Source organism: Schistocerca serialis, chromosome 4, assembly GCF_023864345.2.
Source record: "Schistocerca serialis cubense isolate TAMUIC-IGC-003099 chromosome 4, iqSchSeri2.2, whole genome shotgun sequence".
Lineage (NCBI taxonomy): Eukaryota > Metazoa > Arthropoda > Insecta > Orthoptera > Acrididae > Schistocerca > Schistocerca serialis.
In genome coordinates this window covers 491,789,714-491,810,612 of record NC_064641.1, presented here as the reverse complement: position 1 = coordinate 491,810,612, position 20,899 = coordinate 491,789,714, and the positions used below count along the sequence as shown (strand labels likewise).

The 20,899-nt window shown below is 38.7% G+C and overlaps 1 protein-coding gene across 4 annotated transcripts in view; it reads right to left on the bottom strand.

Annotated features, from left to right (window-relative positions):
• LOC126475210 (N-acetyl-D-glucosamine kinase) overlaps positions 1–20,899 on the bottom strand; it is a 185,853-nt gene that overhangs the window by 20,806 nt on the left and 144,148 nt on the right. For all 4 annotated transcript variants that reach the window (XM_050102866.1, XM_050102869.1, XM_050102870.1 and 1 more), the window contains exons 5-6: positions 11,554–11,664; positions 3,298–3,421 (exon numbers count right to left, since the gene is read on the bottom strand). In XM_050102866.1, the coding sequence (XP_049958823.1) occupies positions 3,298–3,421; positions 11,554–11,664 (235 nt within the window). The remainder of the gene's footprint in view (positions 1–3,297; positions 3,422–11,553; positions 11,665–20,899) is intronic.

Sequence of the window (20,899 nt, the reverse complement as noted above, 5' to 3'; positions counted from 1 at the left end):
CTATCACAGTAGATTTGTGTGCTCACTACTTGCCACTTGGACAAGCTCAGTGTGCTGCTCCGGAAACCCATAGCTGTCACGCCAGTGATGCTGTCGACAAGTCTTGCACTTGCCATGTCTGACAGCTGGTGGTAGTATTCCAAGAAGTCAGCTCCATTTATAAGTTCTGTGGTGTAAGCAATTTTTAAGCCCCATGTGAAGGCACAATGCAGTCCCACATCTAATTCAAAATGCTGCATATCTTATATTGGTATTTAAGAACTGTTTGCCGCACATAAGCAGAACAAACTCAGTGGTCAACAGGCATGCAACAAGGTACATGGAAATATGCAAAAATCTGATCTGGTATCCACTAAGAATTTCTGACCTAACTTTCAGTCACCGATGAACAGGCACTGTGACTAAGCTTAGCAATTGGATGCACCTATGCCAAATGTCGAAGTGCAAGGTGAGGTGCACTTCCCCGCCTGATCCCCAAATTTTCTGTGATACCAAGAAGTGGACTGCTGTTCTACACCAGGTGCCAAAGAGTTTGTTGAAGAAGAGCAACATGACCTCTTGCGGCAGAAACACCTGCCACTGCTAGAGTCATGACAAGACAACAGTTCACTGATTTTTTTTGTTAACATATCAAACTTGGCTGCAAGAGACTCATAGTTCGCACGTGTAACCACTGATGCTAATACATTGTTAAATGGCACTGTTATTGTACTGATATCAGTCGGTGTCATGGCATTTGTATTTTGTCAGTCAGGTCTGCAACTGCGCCTAAAGGCATCTCTGTCTGTGACACTATAATAGCCTTGACTTGCAGTGCTAGGTGGCTACTCCGCAAGGTACACAGCAGGTTGTCTGTTACAGTGCCAGTATCAACTTTCGCTCCTCAAATGCCACGGGTGCTGAAATGGTTTCCGATCGTTTATGTCATCCTGTGTCAAAACATGGCATATGCACTCTTCCTGTGCTGAGAGATTCTGTGAATCAGTTCTGCCTCGAGTTTTTCATAGGAGGTAGTTGCATGTGGTCCCGTTATCATGTCCACGACCTCTGCATGAAATAGTGGTCCAGTTGGCTGACCACTAAGGCACTCTCCGTGGAATCTGTTGATATTCCAGCAAAATGAAAGCTTGCCTCGACTTTCGCAAACCATAGTGTGGGGTTTTGCAGCCAGAAAGGCAGCAGTCACATGGCAAGTCTGGACACAAGGTATTGTCATAGACGGGTATGGATGTTTTTGCCTTTTCTGTGGTGCTTATGCTGGCTGGTCATGTTGGGGCCTCCAGTTTCTGAAAGGCTAGGTACTGGTGCATGAAAAATATCTAGTTAACACTTAAGAGAAGCTTTATGTGTGAGAAGACCTGTCTCTTTTTAGGAATAATCCATAACTATGCAACTAATGAAATCAAAGAAAGTTGCACTCTCAAGTCAAAAAAAATTGTAGATGCTGAAACACTGAAAGAGAGAGAGAGAGAGAGAGAGAGAGAGAGAGAGAGAGAGGGAGAGAGAGAGAGAGGGAGAGAGAGAGACAGAGGGGGGGGGGGGGGGGTATACAATGGTATAGAAAGGATGGAACACGTGTAACCTCTTAAAGTCAAACTTTATCGCCAGTTGTTTAATGAAAGGCAAACTTATGTTTACAGCTTTGTAAATTTAGAGAAAACTTTTGACAATGCTGACTGGAATACACTCTTCGGAATTCTGAAGGTAGCAGGGATAAAATGTAGGGAAGCTACAAGTAATTACAACTTGTATGGAAAAAGAGACTGCTGCTGTAAGAGTCAAAGGATGTAAAGGGAAGCCATGGTTGAGAAGGGAGTGAGACAGGATTGTAACCTATTCCTCGTGTTCTTCAGTATTAAAGGAAACAAAGAAGAAATTTTTGAAGGGGATTGAAGTTCAGGCAGAAGAAATAAACACTCTGAGGTTTGCGTATGACATAATTCTCACAGAGAGAGCAAAGAACTTGGAAGAGCAATTGAATTGAATGGATAGGGTCTTAAAAATGTTACAAGATGAACATTAACAAAAGTAACACAAGGGCAACAGAATGTAGCCAAACTAAATCAGGCAATGCTGAGGGAATTAGACCAGGAAATAGAAACTAAGAGCAGTAGACCAGACCAGTTTTTCTACTTGGTTAGCAAAATGGTTGAAGTAAAGAGCATATGAAAACCAGACTGACTGTTATAAGAAAAATGTTTCTGAAAAAGGGGAATTTGTTAACATCAAATCGAGGGAGCCTTTCCCAAGGGCATTTTTCTTGAGTGTAGCCTTGTACAGAAATGAAACATTAACAATAAGCAATTCAGACAATTATCAAATAGAAGCTTTTGAAATGCACTACTATAAAAAATTCTTTAGACGAAATGGGTAGATCAAGTAACTAATGAAGTGGTACTAAATCAAATATGGGAAAAAAGAAATTTATGACGCAACTTGAGTAAAAGAAGGGATCAGCTGAGAAGACACATCTTAAGGCGTCAATGAATCATCAGTTTGGTAATGGAGGGAAGCCTGGGTGGTAAAAATTATAGAGGAAAATCAGGGGTTGAATACAGCAAGCAAGTTCAAACAGATGTAGATAGCAGTAGTCATTCACAAATGAAGAGGCGTAGACTACCTTAGAGAGCTGCATCACGCCAATCTTTGCACTGAAGACCAAACAACAACAGTCAAAGTTTGAATAAACTTTTGAGGCTAGTACGGACATTGTTAGTTTCAAAAAACAAACAATTTGATTCAGTATTTGTGAAGTAAAGAACAATGACCTTCAGTCACAATGCTGACTTCCTACATGATGCATTTCAAGTGCTGAGGGCCCACCTTCAAGTGCTTTGACAGTGTACATCATTTTTTTCCAAATTCAGGTTAATTCTGGTCTGTTTCCAGTAGTGGAAACGTGTTTCAGCATAAATATCGTAATAACTTATAATGACTGAAATCAGAAGTAGGAACAATGAACAGAAAATCTGCTTGATTATGTTTTTAATACAGATAGTCAATTTCTTTGTAATCATTATTACTGTCAATTAAAATCTGGATATCATCAAAAAATATAGCGCAATTTCACAACAACAATGCTCATTTTTTTGTCACTGTTCCTTTTGTTACCTCAGTGTAAATATGCAACATCACTTGGCAAATAATTGCAGAATACACAGCTGAAGCAGCCTATGCCCAGTAAAGAGACAATACTCAGCCTCTTTCCATTATATATATTTTTCAACCATAAGAGAAGAGAAAAAGTATCAAAGGAAGTTGAAAGCTATTCTTATACAGTATCGGGATGCTCCTTACCTGTTACTGACTTGGAAATGGTCCTTTATAGTCTGCCAAACTATTGAGGTATCATATGGTGCCTTAGCAAGATTATCTTCATCATCAAAGTAGATTTTCACAGCTTTGTGGGACACCCAGAATGCTGCAAAACACCAATGACAAAATTCTATAGCAAAACTTTATTGGACATTAGAGCATGATGTTTTGATACAGTTTTGCCAAATTCATTAGTGACTCCAGTTCACTGTAACAGCTTAAGTAAGTCTAGCTTACAGATTACAAATGTTAGTTTTGTAGTGGTTTTAGGGGTGTTAACTTACCAGAAACCTTACTAAAGCATGTAAAATAAGTAAGATTAACAAACAGTAAAGCATGCAAGTGCCCTTACAACTATAGTGGGTAATAAAATAAAGTTCTCACAATAAAATACAGGAAAAATATTCATGTGATAAACCAAGAAGAAAATGTAAGGAAAGGTAGATTTAAAGACAGAAATGGAAACAGCGTCCCATGCTCTGTGATGTGCAGACATAATGATAACTTCTGTAATCTACGTGTTTGGCTGTTAAAATCTAGCCTCTGCCTCCTACATAATAGGTATTCATTCCATGTCTATTTTCCTACTACTGTTTGTCACAGACAACAATTACCACATGGCAACTGATGGCAACAAACAAATGTGTGGTTTCAGTTCCCAGAGACTGCAATTGTATGAAGGAGTTGCGTTTGCTGCCACTCGTACCTACCTGTCACTTAACAACATCTTTCCCTCTGTACTTCCGCCTCGACTGACATCTCTACCCAACCTCTTTGCATTTACATATGTCTGCCTGTGTCTGTATATGTGCGGATGGATATATGTGTGTGTGCGCGCGCGCGAGTGTATACCTGTCCTTTTTTCCCCCTAAGGTAAGTCTTTCCGTTCCCAGGATTGGAATGACTCCTTACCCTCTCCCTTAAAACCCACATCCTTTCATGTTTCCCTCTCCTTCACTCTTTCCTGATGAAGCAACCGTGGGTTGCGAAAGCTTGAAATTTGTGTGTGTGTTTGTGTGTTTTTTATTGTCTCTATCAACATACCAGCGCTTTCTCGTTTGGTAAGTTACAGCATCTTTGTTTGTGTGTGTGTGTCTGTGTTTTTTTTATAAAGGCCTTGCTGGCTGAAAGCTTATTTGTGACAGTCTTTTTGTTATGCCTATCTGCGACTCAGCATCTCCACTGTATGGTGAGCAGCAATTTTCCTTTCCATAATAGTGTTACATTCCATCCTGGATTTTCCATTGTTTGAAATGTGAAATTTCAAACTTTTGGAACCAGAGATGCCTTCTGTCCACTCAGTAAGTTGGTGTCCTCTACCTACACTGTGGAATATTTTCAGTAATTGATCACTTTCAGAGGCAGAAAATTTCACTGACATTAAATCAACAAAGCAACAAGCAAACAAGATATGCATGAACAGAATAAGACTGCCTTGTCATTCTTGATGTATTCTGAGAAGTTCTGACTGAAATCTCTCCACAATAACACTTCCGTTTTATGGCAAGGAAAGGGAAATTAATGAACAAATAACATTCACTACACATTCCAGTAATATTGGCTGCCAAAACTAAAACAACTGAAGTGGGCCTGATAGAAAATCAAATTAAAAAAATGATAGTTCATCCTCCAATGTAAACATACTGTTGCAGAACAATAAAGCAATGACATACTGTGAAGTAGTTAGAAGAGACATAGCTAGAATCAAAAACCCCTCAATGTTTGTTATTGTTGTGGTCTCCAGTCCAAAGACTGGTATGATACAGCTCTCCATGCTTCTCTATTCTGTGCAAACCTCTTCATTTCCAAATAACTACTGCAACCCACATCCATTTGAAGCTGCTTACTGTACTCGTCTCTCTGTGTCCCTCCATACAAAACTGACAATTCCCTGATATCTCTGCATGTATCCTATTAACTGGTCCCTTTTTTGACTAAAGTTGTGTCACGAATTTCTGTTCTTCCCAATTCCATATTCAATCTTCTCATCTAATCTTAAGCTTTCTTCAGTAGCACCACATTTCAAAATCTTCTATTCTCTTTTTGTCTGAACTGCTTTATGTCAACAGTACACTTTCATATACGGCTACACTACACACAAATGCCTTCAGAAAAGTTATCCTAACACTTAACTTTGTATTTGGTATTAACAAATTTCTCTTCTTCAAAAACACTTTTCTTGCCATTGCCATTCAACATTTTATATCTGGTCTATTTCAGCCATCGTAAGTTATTCTACTGCTTGAATAACACAACTCCTTACCACTTTAAGTATTTCATTTCCTAATTTAATTCCCTCAGCATCACCTGATTTAATTCAACCACATTCCATTACCCTTTTTTGGCTTTTAAAAAAGCTTGTTCTTATATTCTCCTTTCAAGACACTGTCAATTTCCTTCAACTACTTTTCCATCTCCTTTGCTGAGTTTGCAGTTTGCCAATGACATTGTAAGTCTGTCAAAGTATTTATTTCTTCTCCCTGAACTGTAGTCCCTTTCCCAAATTTCTGCTTGCTTTCCTTCACATCCTGCTCAATGGATAGATTGAATAACACTGGAATAGGCTACGAACCTGTCTCACGCCCTTCTAAACCATGCTTCCCTTTCACATTCTTTGACTCCTATGACTGCCGTCTGATTTCTGTGCAAGTTGTGAATAAACTTTTGCTCCCTGTGTTTTACCTCTGCTACCTTCAGAAATTTAAAGAGTGTATTCAAGTCAGAACTTTCCAAAGCTTTCTCCAAAACTACAAATGCTATAAATGTAGGTTTGCCTTTCCTCAACCTCTCTTCTAAGGTAAGTCACAGGGTCAGTATTGCCTCACGTGTCCCAAGATTTCTCTGGAACCCAAACACGTCTTCTCCAAGGTAGGTTTCTAAAACTTTCTGAATGTTTCGCCATTCTTCTGTACATAATCTGCATCACTATTTTGCAATGACTTATTAAGCTGATAGTTCGGTAATATTCACACCTGAGAGTATTTGCTTTCTTTGAAACTGGAATTATTACATTTTCTTGAAATGAGGGTATTTCCCCTGTCTCATATACTGCAAACCAGGTGGAATAGTTTAGTCATGGGTGGCTCTTCCAAGGGCATCAGTTCTCAGGGAATGTTGTCTACTCCAGGAGACTTGTTTTGGCTTAGGTCTATTAGGGCTCTGTCAAATTCCTTTCGCAGTATTTTATCTCCCATCTCACATTCACCTACTCCCTCTTCCCTTTCTATAAAACTGCCTTCAAGTTCATTTCCCTTGTATAGCTCCTGTATATATTCCTTTCACTTTTCTGCTTTCCCTTCACTGCACAATACTGGTTTTCATCTGATTTCTTGATATTCATACATCTGCTTCTCTTTTCTCCAAAGGCCTCTTCAACTTTCCTGTAGACAGTATGTAAATTGAGGAACAAATCTCCAAGGTCATGGAACGTGTCAGTACATAAAATTACAACATAAAAGTAATAACAGATAAAATAAAATGTTTGTGAACCCAATAAAAAGACAAGCCATAAATTTATATAAGCACAGTCAATCAACAATATAACACAGGAATCACCTTATTTTTTTAAGGAACTCCTTGAAAGAATAGAAGGAGAGACTCAAGAGGAAACTCTATATTTTGATTTGAAAGTGTGCGGATTACTGCTAAGATTTTTAAATTCTTGTGGTAGCTTATTGAAAATGGATGCAGCAGTACACTGCATACCTTTCTGCACAAGAGTCAAATAAAAGTGATCCAAATCCAGATTGGTTTTCTGTTCGTTAGTAACTGAATGAAAGCTGCTAATTCTTGGGAATACACTGATACTGTTAACAAGAAACCAATATATATATTGAGAGGCCAATCTCAGGTTACCCAGACTAATGAACGGGGTTGACAAAAGGTTTGCGAACTGAACACCACGTATTGCCTGAATCCACTTGTTTCTGAGCCAAAGAGATCTTTTGAGAATGGGAAGTGTTACCCCAAAATATAATACCATGTGTCATAAGTGAATCAAAAGACGCAAAGTAGACCACTTTTCATGACAAATTATCACTTACTTCAGATACCGTTTGAACAGTAAAAACGGCAGCTTTAAGTCTTTGAACAAGATCCTGAATGTGGGCTTTCCATGACAGTGGTGTGTTGGTATGTGCTCAAAATAGAGATCACATAGCACACTGTTTATGCCATTCAATGGATGCGGCTTCAGTTAAGTGCTATTCATCCATAACACAGTCAACAGATCCATTTGATTGCAAACAAATCAGTGATGTGTCACGCAAGTCATGTCTGAACTGTTACGATGAGTGTAACCACAAATACTGCAGGCAATGTGCAATGCTTGCAACAAGAGAGGACATCTGGTTGCTGTTTGGATGGATTCTTCGGTGGCAATGTTAGAACATACGTAGTATAACATGAGATTCTTTGGAGTAACATGCTCCACTATTCTCCTCTTAGGCCAACAAAAGATATTAATGAGAGCAGAAAACATATTTAGGTAATTATTAAGTTGAGAATGTTCCACTGTGCATTCCCTTGTTTTACTGTAAATAATGTCAACACCAGATATCAGCAAGGCATGATGGCAAATAAAATGCTCCACTGCTACAGCAGTGCCTTGGAAGACAAGGAGCAAAAAGAGGAGCACACAAATGTCTACAGAGAAAACAAATGATGAATAGTTATTAGCATTCTCAACTGTTGGCTAATGTCAAAGCAAGATGTTCACTGAAATCGTCTGTTTGCCCAACCAAAATTGTCTCTGAAGTTGTATATAGAGAAAAAAATGAACATAAAGTACAGAAGTTAACAATACACTATTTACATCATTTTGTAAATAGCTGGCATAGATCTGAGCTCTCCTACAGCCCTTGATCCTCTACAAATGGAGATGAAGTAACATGGTCAGAAGTAGCGACAGTCCACAGCAGTTCCACAGCATCACGCAAACATCAAGTTCAAATATGGTAAAGGTTGGGTTGGGTTGTTTGGGGGTGGAGACCAGACAGCGAGGTCATCGATCTCATCAGATTAAGGAAGGATGGGGAAGGATGTCGGCCGTGCCCTTTCAAAGGAACCATCCCAGCATTCGCCTGGAGCGATTTAGGGAAATCACAGAAAACCTAAATCAGGATGGCCGGACGCTGGATTGAACCGTCATCCTCCCGAATGTGAGTCCAGTATGGTAAAGGTGATCATGGGAAGAAACAGCATGACAGGTCAATTGTGAACTGAGGATATAGGTACAACCTGTAACCAGTGACCCTTTTATTTCACTTCCCACAATTTTCCACTCCTCAGCATCTGCCAGTGCTCACCAACAGGTGTGTAAACTCCCAGCAGTTATTAACAATGTTGGACATCAATAATGACAAAGTAAGGTACCAAGTGGACATGGATGTGGCAGTGTCTTTATCATCATAGTGGCGAGTGATGTTACGCAGCAAACAAACTAAGCATTCAAATTATGGTGCAAGCTATGTCCAAAAACATATATAGATCACTAACATTCTTAGTAGTAGCTTCACCTACAGCTCCTAACATTTGTGGACTTTACGTATGTTCGTTGTTCTTTTTCCATTCAACAGGAATATATATCTTAGGTTGCAAAGCAAACCATTCAGTGCTTGGAAACACTGTGTTGAGATTATAAACAATGATTCGAATCTCAACTCCTCTGTGCTGAAACAAATCAGTTCACATTTCTTTAATAGCATTACAAAGAATACCACACTGCACAATTAAAACTACTTGCAAACTAAAAATGAGGCACTAGATTTAATTTATTGCATGAAACAGTTACAGCTAATCACCAATCACAGTCCACTGATTACCCTGTCTGGCCCACACTCAAAGCTCCCAGAGGAAATGGCACAAACACAACAGCAATGGCCCCTGTTCCTTAGCCATTAAAAATATGAGATTATTGTAGGCACACCTCCCAACAAACTAATGCAAATGCACTGTCTTGCCTAGCTTGGGAGATCAGATAAACAATTTGACACACAAAGCTTTTTGCTCAATGACAACATGAGAATAGGGCCAGATGAATTGCATATCATGGCTAGTGAATTAGGCCAATCCATGAGGTGAGACACACTACTTCACAGGCTGTTGTATTTGGTTCACAAGGACAGGTAGAGCAGTTAACAGAAGGAGCAAACCTGATACAGCACTTCTATTTCTGTCTTCTACACTATCTAAACATGCAAGATGGTGTCTCATACTGTCCAGGAAAAAAAAATAGAGTGGTGCATCATCATTCCACCCGTTTTACACACAAATCCTCCACTTGCTCCACCTTTCACAGGGGGGAGGGGGGGGGGAGACAATTGCCAGCACTAAGGCACTGGTACATCACCACATACATTTAAGGAAACCAGAAAAAAAGCCTTTACTAACCCCACCACATGTGCAAATTAATGATACAGACATATCGATGCATTTCTGGTGAGGACACCTGTTGCGAGAACACAGCAAATATTGCAGGCTGGTCACACGAGCTCCCTTAGTGAGCAAGTATATGGCCACCCTGTGGCAATCTTTCTCAATTGCAGCCATGTGACTTGCCTCTAACTGAGGATTCTGAACACCTTGGCTATTTACAGTATGTGTAGTGCTATGAATTATGAACTTACAGTTTCCACAACAGCTAGCCTATATGGAGCTTTGACTATGAAACATGCTTTTGTTGACCAAGTAGTGCTTGGACTTTATTAACTAATCTGGAAGTCTCCCATATTTATTTCTATGATGGCTCAGATCAACTATTTCCCCCAAGAACCATTACTGTTTTGTTTGTGGACTAACAGACAATTTTACATTACTGTGACAGATGTTACTTGTGTTCAATAGATGTTGTTGGCCCTCAGTGAGCATTATAACAAAACTTAAATCTACTTTTAGCTAGTATAAATGAGTACAATGATTTAGCCTCTGCTTTACCTCACTCAGTATACTTTTAGAATATTTCTTCTAAATGTAGTAAGAAACATTAATAAAAAGGAATAGCTTTTACTCATTCATTCATTTCATTGATTAATTACTTAGTGTGAAAAGAGCCCAAGAAGAAGAACCTACATGAAACAACTCTTAGAAACTTAAACTGCAAGCCATATTAATATACTAATACTACGCTGCTTAATCCTGTTTGTCTTATCACTAACTAAATTTAATCAAGAAAATTACAAAGAAGGTCACTACTTTGAAAAAAGTACTACTTCCTTAGTTGTATTGATTAGCTGTTGTTTTCCTTTTAGTGGTGACCCAATATTTGCCTGAATACATTGGTATCACTCAACCAACGAAAAGCTTTTCGAAATTAATTGTGAAGAAGATAAACACACAAAATTCACATGGAAAAAATGTTCCTCTTTATCCCAAGCATACTACCTTTAGTGAGAGTTTCAAAGAACTTCTGGGTCTGTAATACCAATATAAAAATGGAAAGTAATTTAAAAAAACACTGAAAACCTGTTAATTTTGTATACTGCAATCACAAAGGTAACACAAGTATGTTTTAAGTGAAGCATGCATCATTAATAGTTGTAAATCAAACCAGAACAAAGTATACTAATTATAATACACTGTGAGACAGTGCAGAATATATCTGAATCTTGACTTTTAGTCTACTGCTATACCCTGTGCACTGGGTGTAGTCTAACCCAAGGATTAAAGCAAATTTTTTTAACTGTGCATTTATCTCTTCTTTCTCATATGAAAGAATTTTAGAATTGTTACAGGTTAAATTAAAATAGTATATATTAAATATAAATAAAACAAATTTTGTTCTCTATTAACCCTGCTCTGGCAGCTGGAAAGTAGATGATCCTACTCAGTGACAGATACTAACAATACATAATATCCACTACTGCAGAGAATGCATAAACATGCAGATTTTGAAATCCAAGATAATCTTCCATTTGAACTTCTCTTGAAATTTCTGTTAAATGGGTGATATCTGACAATTTTTTAGGCCCTAATAACAGTAAACAGAGAGGAAATTTTCTTTTCTTAGTCTTCAATGTTGTTTGGAAGGTGCACATTACACACACACACACACACACACACACACACACACACACAGAGAGAGAGAGAGAGAGAGAGACACATTACATTTCACTTACAATACACAGAGATTAAGTAGCATATTTATATTAATTTTACTTTGAGTAATCAACATTAGGATAAGAATTTTTGTTAGCATTAACCCTATATGGCTAAAAATATGTAAAGATGCTGAAGCCTCACCGCTTCCTTCATCACCCAGCATGTTGCCCCAGCCACCACATCTCCTCTGAGTCCCATCTGGATTCAAGAGAAGAGCATTGGAACCAGTTCCAGCTATCAGTACCATCCCACCTGTACCACAATGAAAAGAAACTTTTTGATGCAAACACAAACGGCAAAGCATTAGCACAAGAAAGTATTTTCCTTTTACTGATAATATTTGAAATCCAGCTGATGGTACATTCATTTAACACATATGTATCACAAACATTAGTCGGAGACTCAATCATGGTGTTATGTTGACGACTTTCACAGCATTTTGAAAGTGTAATGGGAAAAACTGGTTTCAAGATAAGAGTCCAAAATATTGAACTATACCAATTTACATAGCAGTGAAGAATATTGTGGAATCTGACAGAATAAAGACATACAATGGGAATAAAAGTCAAAATTTCTGTCATTTGTCAATTTTTCTTTCTTTCATTGAGAAACATATTCAGAATGAGGATGCTGTCAGAAATGGCAAGCAATACATACAAATTAACATATAATTTTAAAAACTCGAAAGTTACAACACATTTTGAAGGCTCTTTAAGAGAAATTAGAAGATATAATTCATGCTGAATGAAGGTTTATTTATAATCACTGTCAGTTCCGGTGAGATTAGATTAGATTAGATTCAGTTTGGTTAAATAAATTAAGATTAAACTATAAAGCACATGTGATAACAAAAATGATTTATGTAGTGGTTTTTTAATACATGTTTAGTAATAATAAACATAAATGGTGTGCCTTCAGGTGTTCAGCTTCATTGTCAATTTCATTTTTATGAATGACATTTCACTGCCTGGACTCATAGCACACTGGTTCAAGACCAGTCAAAGAGTTCACATAATAATACAAAATCACAGCACTTAAATAAGATCACTGGGCCAGTTATTGATACATCATGCAAAAAATGGAATCAAAAATTTTGTTGGGTCCAAACCCACACCACGGTGAGAAAATATGAGAAATTACAATAGTAAATCTCCAATAAAGATTATGTGTTATTTCTCAGAAAATAATAAATGTAGTTAAATTCAGATAAATCTCAGTAAAAAAAACTGAAACTACACATATATCAACACAGCTTTCATTATCAGTAACAAGATTTTAAACTTTATTCTTAGCATGCTACTAACCATAAAACGAGCAAATATCAGCTGTTGTGAAAAAAATCTCATGAGCATAAAAATCGAAAGATGACTTTGTAGGATGTTGTAAATTTACATTAACCACAATGGCATTAAATATCTAAACATATCAAAAGGAAAATTCACTTAGGAAGTCTATAAAGTTGATACAAAGAATTGCTGGCCAATATTTGTCTTTAGGAGCCAAAGTTTTAGTACTGCTGACAACACACACATATAAAACTTTTAAAAACTATTAATTCCATCCCCACAGAGGAAAGAGGGATAGGGTGGCAAATACTAAGAAGGAAGATAGGTCACTTAGACCAGGGCTTAACAACTGGCCGGTTTTGGGCGCGAGTACTCGCGTCTGCTCAGGCACGTGCTCGTGAGCAGATGCAAGGGGGAGGAGTAGGGAGGGAGGGGAGGGAGGGAGGGGAAATGAGCGCGCACGTTTGAATAGGGCCGCACCGTACCTATTGAATTCGCGCCGACTGTGTAACGTTTAAAGTACTACGATCAGCTCTAACACTCGCTTTGCTGGTTAAGAATCATGTCAAGTCGCTGTTGTGTAACCCCAACCATGCTTTCGAAGTTCAACCCCCATTGGGAGGAATTGTATCTGTTTACAGAAAAAGAAGGTGTTGCAAAATGTTTAGTAGGTCACAAAACGCTGAATTCTTTCAGGAAATTTAAATTGCAGCGACATTATATGTCGTACCACGCGAAAGACTATGGAAGTGGATAATGTGATGGACCAGATCGTGCACAGGAAGTTATTAAACTTAAAAGGAAGCTATCCAAAGAAGATGAAGAAAAATCAACTGAGGCAGCTCTCAGAGTGAGTTACAAAATTGCTTTGCTTTTAGCAAAATCCCTGCGCCCCTTCACTGATGGCGATTTAATAAAAGAATGAATGGTAGTTAAAGCGGAACATTTGTGTCCATCTCAAGTTGAACAGTTTCGGTTTGTGCCATTATCTAACACGACCATTATGCATCGCATACAGGACATGGCAGACGACATCCAGAGCCAGCTCGCAAATATCTGTAAAGATTTTATGGCGTATTCTCTAGCTCTGGACGAAAGTATTGATATCACTGGAACAGCGCAGCTTGGCATATTTATTAGAGGTGTTAATAGAGATCTTCAGGTGAGGGAGGAGCTCCTCAATGTAGTAGCCATGAGGAACACTACAACCAGAGGTGATATTTTAAGTAGTGTTGAAAATATAGGATTGTCGTTGAATTCTTTAGTTTCAGAGTCTACAGACGGTGCACCAGCGATGACAGGGAAAAAAATCAGGTTTCGTTGCGCTGATGACGGAGAAAATGCAAAAACTGACCGTGCCGAATGAAATAAGGGGCGTTCACTGTGTGATCCACCTGGAAAACTTATGTGCAAAGAGTATCACTCTAAAAAATGTGATGAGTGTTGTTGTTCGTACAACCAATTATATAAGGAAGCATGGGCCACAACACAGGCAATTTAAAAGCTTTCTCGAGGATGTAGAAAGCCTGCTTTATTACAGCGAGGTCCGCTGGCTTAGTCGTAGCGAATTATTAAATCGATTTTTTTGCCTATTAGATAAGATAAATATGTTCATGGAAATAAATAACGTGTGTTCCCGAATTGAAAGAGCCTTCATGGAAATGTGATCTCACTTTCTTAGCAGATTTAACTAGCCATCTGAATGCTTTAAACATTTCCCTACAAGGTAAAGATCTGCTAATTACTCATTTCATAGATCGAATACGAGCTTTTAAAATGAAATTGACACTTTGGGTGAGTCAGCTGGAAACAGGAAATATAGCCCATTTTCCTAAATTATCATCCATGCAAGATGTTCACAAAGACTGTGAACGTTATTCACGTAGTTTAGTTGCCCTTAAGGAAGAATTTGATCAACACTTTCAAGATCTGACAGCACTAGACAGTGATTTTTATCTGTTCTCCTCTCCATATTCAGCGAATATTGAAGAGATTCGTCCTGAGCTGCAACTAGAAATTATTGACCTGCAGTGTGACAGAGAATACAGAGACAACTTTCAGAACAAGGAAAACATTTTGGAATTCTACAGACACTTCCCTCAGGATAGATTTCCTCGTTTGCACAAACTGGCGGCTACAATAATATCAATGTTAGGTTCCACGTATGTTTGTGAATAACTGTTCTCTGCAATGAAATGTAACAAGACGCGCCTGAGAAATGCATTGTCTGATCGAAATTTAAACTGCACGCTGCGCCTACAATGCAAGAACAATTACTCCGAACATGGACGCAATTGTAAAGGGCAGAAAGTACAAGATAACCGAGAATACCACACTTCAGTGACACCTTTCATTGTGTAACAGTTCACAAATTAATACGAATGTAGAGGCATACACTAAGCTAATAAAATTATGTGGCACGTGTACATTCTCCTTCATTTGTTTCATTTGTCGCAGTAATAATCCGTGAGTGATATCTCTGCAGGTGGCCGCGGATTTACATTGACTGGCGGCAGCTGTTGTGTGCCTCACGTGACTCTCCCCACTCTCCGCTCTGGTCCGGTAGTGGGGGTAGCGTGCTCGCGCTGCTCCGTGCTCGCGCCTTGCTGCTCACAGCTTGCTCCGCGAGCACTTATGTTGTGATGCCCTGACTTAGACCCATGGATGAGACTGATCCCATCTGTTGTGAGGACAAGAGGAGACAAAGATAATGATGGAGACATCGGAAGAGAAAGTCAAAGAGTGACTGTGCCAGCTTCAGTCCATAAATGATGAGGACAGACTGAGAGGTAAAGGTAAATTAGGGGAAGAGAAAGGAAATTAATAGCACAATTAACAACTAGTCAGAAAATGAGAAGGGTGAAAAACCAATTAAAGAGAGAGGGAGGAGGGACAAGGAGAAAAATAAAGATGAAAAAGAAATAAAGAAAATAATTAAAGAAGAAATAATAAATAAAAAACATACATAAATAACAAGAAATAATGAAACAGGGGCATGAAATATAGGAGTATGTCAGGTTGTGAGAATATCTTGGAGAGCAAATTCCCACCTCTAGAGTTCAGGAAAACTGATACTGGGTGGAAGGATCACAATAGCCCGAGTGTCGCAGCCATGCTGGAATAGATAGAACTGATGTTTGGTGCTCTTCATACACGCACGTTGCTCAAACTTTCTAGTGATATTGGCTCTTTATTTGCATATATTAATCAAGTGTCAAATACAACTTGCTCATTCATTTGCATCAATAAATGTGTATCTTAATTTTTCAAAATAAACTAATACATAAATAAATGATTGAAAACATGGTTCAGTCAAAATTTTAAACTTTTGCTCATCTTGCAATCTAGTGATGTCCATGATGGGTCTTGCCACTGTAATTTATTCTCGCAACAACAATGAGTCAATTTAATATGATTTATTCAATTTGTAAACATTTCATTCTGGACTTATTTTCTTTCTTGTTTCATCTTAATGTCACCACATCATCTAGTAAAAACTCATTAAAGCTGGTAACATTTTTACCTGATATTCTAATATGTAAACAGCGACCAAATTTATCACTTGCACGTCAATTTGGTAAATCAATACAGTCTCTCAGTATGAGAACTTTTGTTGAAAACCTGTTCAGATAAAATAAGATTTTATAAGATGATAAGAGTTTAGAGCTATTTCTTCCTGTGTTTCACAATATTGCCCAATTTTAAGCAGAGCAATAGATTGTTGTAGTAGCTAGTTCAGTTTCTCGCGCACATCCCTTGCACTAGCACCATGTGAGTCAAATGTCACGTGACTGTTCGAGTAACGTCTATTCTGTACAGAGCGCTTAGTCGTATCTAGAAATCCTGACCCTGTTTGAGTGCAAATAGCATTTGCTGACCTTGCCCTTCCAAATTTTTCAAAATAAATCTCTGCATAATGTCAATAGCCAAAGCTTCATCTGTAGATGTATGGCGACTTCTGTTCACTCTATGAAACAACGTAAAAACGTTGACCTCAGCAGCAGTAATTTAATCTGCAAATATAATACGACCTTGTATTTTTTGAGTGATGAATTTGGGAAAAGACCTAGTATTATAATCGGGTAAATATGGTGCAAACAGTACACACATCATGGAGTACAGGCATATGTTTTTGCTTACAGTACACTTAAAGATTTTGGTCTAGGATACTAAATGTGGAAATAATATGATTATTTATTTGTTCCCATACAAGATGCTATTAGTTGTGTATGCTGGCAGCTTTATATCTACCATACATTTTACAGCCTATCATCTGCAAACAACAAGACGTTTTCTATTTTTCGTTCATGTGGTTAATCAGACAGACACCCATTTATCTGAACAAGAAAGCAGTCCACTTGAAAAGGGTCCTAAACATAAAACAAACACTGTGGCATCCCACAAAATAATAGATGAGTTCATAAGAGAAACCGAACACATCATAAAGCAACAGGAAAGACTGAACACACTTGAATTCAATGCAGATCTGACCAGAAAAGTAGATGCCAAAGAAGTAAAAACACATAATCAGAGACAGCAAAACAACCACAAAATACAAGGAGCGTTCAAGAACGATTTAATGTAATAGGTTCTTATACCTTTCACGACCTGCTGAACTGTGAACCACCTGAAGAAGAGCAGGAACTGGGGACTGACACAGAAGAGAGAGAGCGACGCCTTCCAACCAGGGATGAAGTCACACATGCCATAAGTAATCTAAAGAATAATAAGGTAACTCGAGAAGATTGTATAGCAGATGAGATGATAAAGTGGGGAGGCGACAAAGCAATAGACAACATGACCAACATAATTCACCAGATCTGGAGAACAAAGAAGTTGCCAGAATGGTGGAAGAATGCAATTGTAGTACCAATACATAACAAGGGGGACAAGAGAGATACAAACAACTACAGAGGAATATCACTACTAGAGGTCGGATACAAGGTGCTGTCAAAACTATTGCTCAAGAGAGTAGAAGAACAGGTTGAAAGTACAGTTGGCGACTGCCAAGTGGGATTCAGGAAGGGAAGAGGTTGTATAAAACAGATATTTACCCTGAAGCAACTGACAGAACATAGGGCCTTAAAAATCAAAAAGACAGTAATAACCTTAGTGGACTTCACAAAGGCATATGACTCCATCAACAGACAGACTCTCGTTAGGATCCTGAAGAACAGAGGACTTGATGGAACTTCACAAGAACTCATAAAAGAAATTCTGACAGACACAAAAGCAAGGGTGAGATTCAGAGGAGCACTGTCAGAAGAATTTTAGATGAAGACTGGTGTTAAACAGGGAGATGGATTGTCACCATTGTTGTTCAACATAGCACTGGACGAAGTGATCAGGCAGTGGAGAGCAATAAACGAGGAAATGGGGATACCAAAGACCCATGTGGTAGACAAAAAGGACAACAGGGCTCAAGTGAACTGCCTAGCCTTTACAGATGACGTACCAATAGTAAGCGAGATAGAAGACGACGCAAAGACCCAACTCGACAACTTAAGTAAGGTAGCCAGAAAGGTGGGACTGAGGATCGCCTATAACAAAACAAAGACATTAAATACCACAGCAGACTGGGAAACACCGGAAGGCACTGTGCAAATGGTGGACAAATTTAAATACCTGGTTGATTTTATACCAGGAAGGAACAGGAGCAAGGAGGGAATAACAGAGCGGATAAAGAAGATGAGGTCAGCCTTCTACATGATGAGAGAGATATACAATAAAAAGAACATGTCCACAGAGGCAAAAATAAGCCACTACAAGGCAATGGTGAGGAATGCAGTATTATATGCTGCTGAGACGATGACACTAGGAAGAAATGGGGCAGAACAACTAGAAAAAGAAGAGAGAAAAATACTGAGAAAAATACTAGGTCCCAAAAGAGGTGGAGAGAGGTGGATGCGAAGACCTAGGGAAGAATTGTACCAGAACATGAGAACAATATCCGGGGAAATCAGACTCAAAATGGTAAAGTTTGCTGGACACATAGTTACGATGAGTATGGATAGAATGATGGAGAGAGTGTGGGAAACAACAGGGAGGACAAGGGGGAAAACAGGAACCAACTGGGTTGTTGAACTTTGGAAGGACTGTTTGGAATTGGGGATCAAGGTCGAAGGAAAGGAAAATTGGAGGAACAAATATACACCAACCAATATGCCGGAGATAAATGACAGAGAAGAATACAGGAAAAGATTAGAGTGTCACCAGTGGAGCCGACAGGAGAAATGGACACTGAAGATCCCGGAAGAAGAGCGTGAGAGAAGAAGAGAGAGAACGAAGAGGTTCTGGGAGAAGAAGAGGAAAATGCAGTCCACAAAGGGGCAACCCATGTCCTACAGAGGCCGTAACGCAAGAAGAAGAAGAAGAAGAAGAAGAAGAAGGTTCTTATACCTTCTTTATTAATGAACATGGGTCAACATACATGAGATCTTTCAATATATTCCCTACCTATGTCAATAAGCCACTGCCACCTTCCTGGCAACTTCACTATTGTGTTGTAGAACCACTGTTTCAGGGTAACAGGCACCCATTCATGGACAGCAGCAGCATCTAATTCTTCATGGTTGCCAAACCTCTTACTTTACAGCTAGTCCTTCATATTATCAAATGAAGTATAATAATAGGGAGTGAGATTTGGTGAATATTATGGGTGTGGCATAAAAGTGAAATCAGTGGCATTGCTGGTGTAGGGCCATGCATTGTCATGCTGGAGGAGAGCTTCTTTTGGCCACTTTCCTTGTCATCTTTGCTGAATCCTATCTCCAAGTCATGTAAGGGCGTCACAGTGCACACTGCCATTGACACAACCTCAATGTTCTCCAGAGACTGCAATGTAGATGGATGATCAGTACTCACTTTCTTTCATACAAATTCCTTCCACTATTGAACCCAGTGATCCAACTGTAAACAGTCTTTTGTGCACTAGCTTCCTGACCACAAACCACAATTAAAAGTTTATAAATAGCTGCTGTTTTGACTCTTTCTTTCCACAAAAACTATGCTGTCCATGGTAGTCTATCTTGTCAATAGCTTTCTCTACTTAATAGCCAACACATACTATCCTTTCACTACACATGGTATTCACAACTGCCATCTAGCATCTGTATTGTACACAAGAATCAGCTCAAAATGGTTCAAATGGCTCTGAGCACTATGGGACTCGACTGTTGAGGTCATTAGTCCCCTAGAACTTAGAACTAGTTAAACCTAACTAACCTAAGGACATCACAAACATCCATGCCCGAGGCAGGATTCGAACCTGCGACCGTAGCGGTCTTGCCGTTCCAGACTGCAGCGCCTTTAACCGCACGGCCACTTCGGCCGGCTAGAATCAGTTCAACGTCCTAGGAGATGGCCCATAGTTTGAGCGGTATTTATAAAGAAACACCATTTTAAGTCATTTCTGATTGTCCCTTGTAAAACACAAACACAACCGAAGAAAAGACCAACAGACAACTAGTGAAAAGCTAAAGCAGGCTGAAAGGGCAACACAGTTGGAATCAAGAAAGAGACAGAATACTTTGACAAGACATTACAATTCATCCATAGTACCAACATTACAGAACTAACAAGTGTCCAAAAAACAGATGCCAAGGAAATGTGCAGAAAACTCTGAAAAACATTGAAACAATCTTCACACAGACACACACTCAAAGAATGATACATAAAGATTACAAAGCCCAACTCTGAAATCATTACCTAAAATTCACAAACTGGACATCCTAAAAAGATCTATGTTCAACTTCACCAAAGCAGCAACCAACTGTTTAGTCAAACAATTACACACGTTTGCTACACACAATATATAAATACACAGAAAACAGAAGCCTAAAGAACTCAAGTGAACTAACAGATAAAATAAGAAATGGAACATACCAAACACAGTAACATTAATCTCATCTGAAATAATTTCCATGTATATACACATTCCAACAGAAGATTCTGTCAACATTATGGGACAACATCTGCAACACTGGCAACAAACATATAAGGGATATCAGTCACAATCATGCTCATCAGAAAACAAAACTATTTTCTTCAGCAACAAGTTTTACTCTCAACAACAATGACTACCTATGAGATCCACAATCCCTCGCCTCTTTGCTGAGATATTCACGAATGACACAGAAAACCAAATCTTTGACAAAATTTTAAAACCAAAGCAGCACAAAATAAAATCCAGAATGAAATTT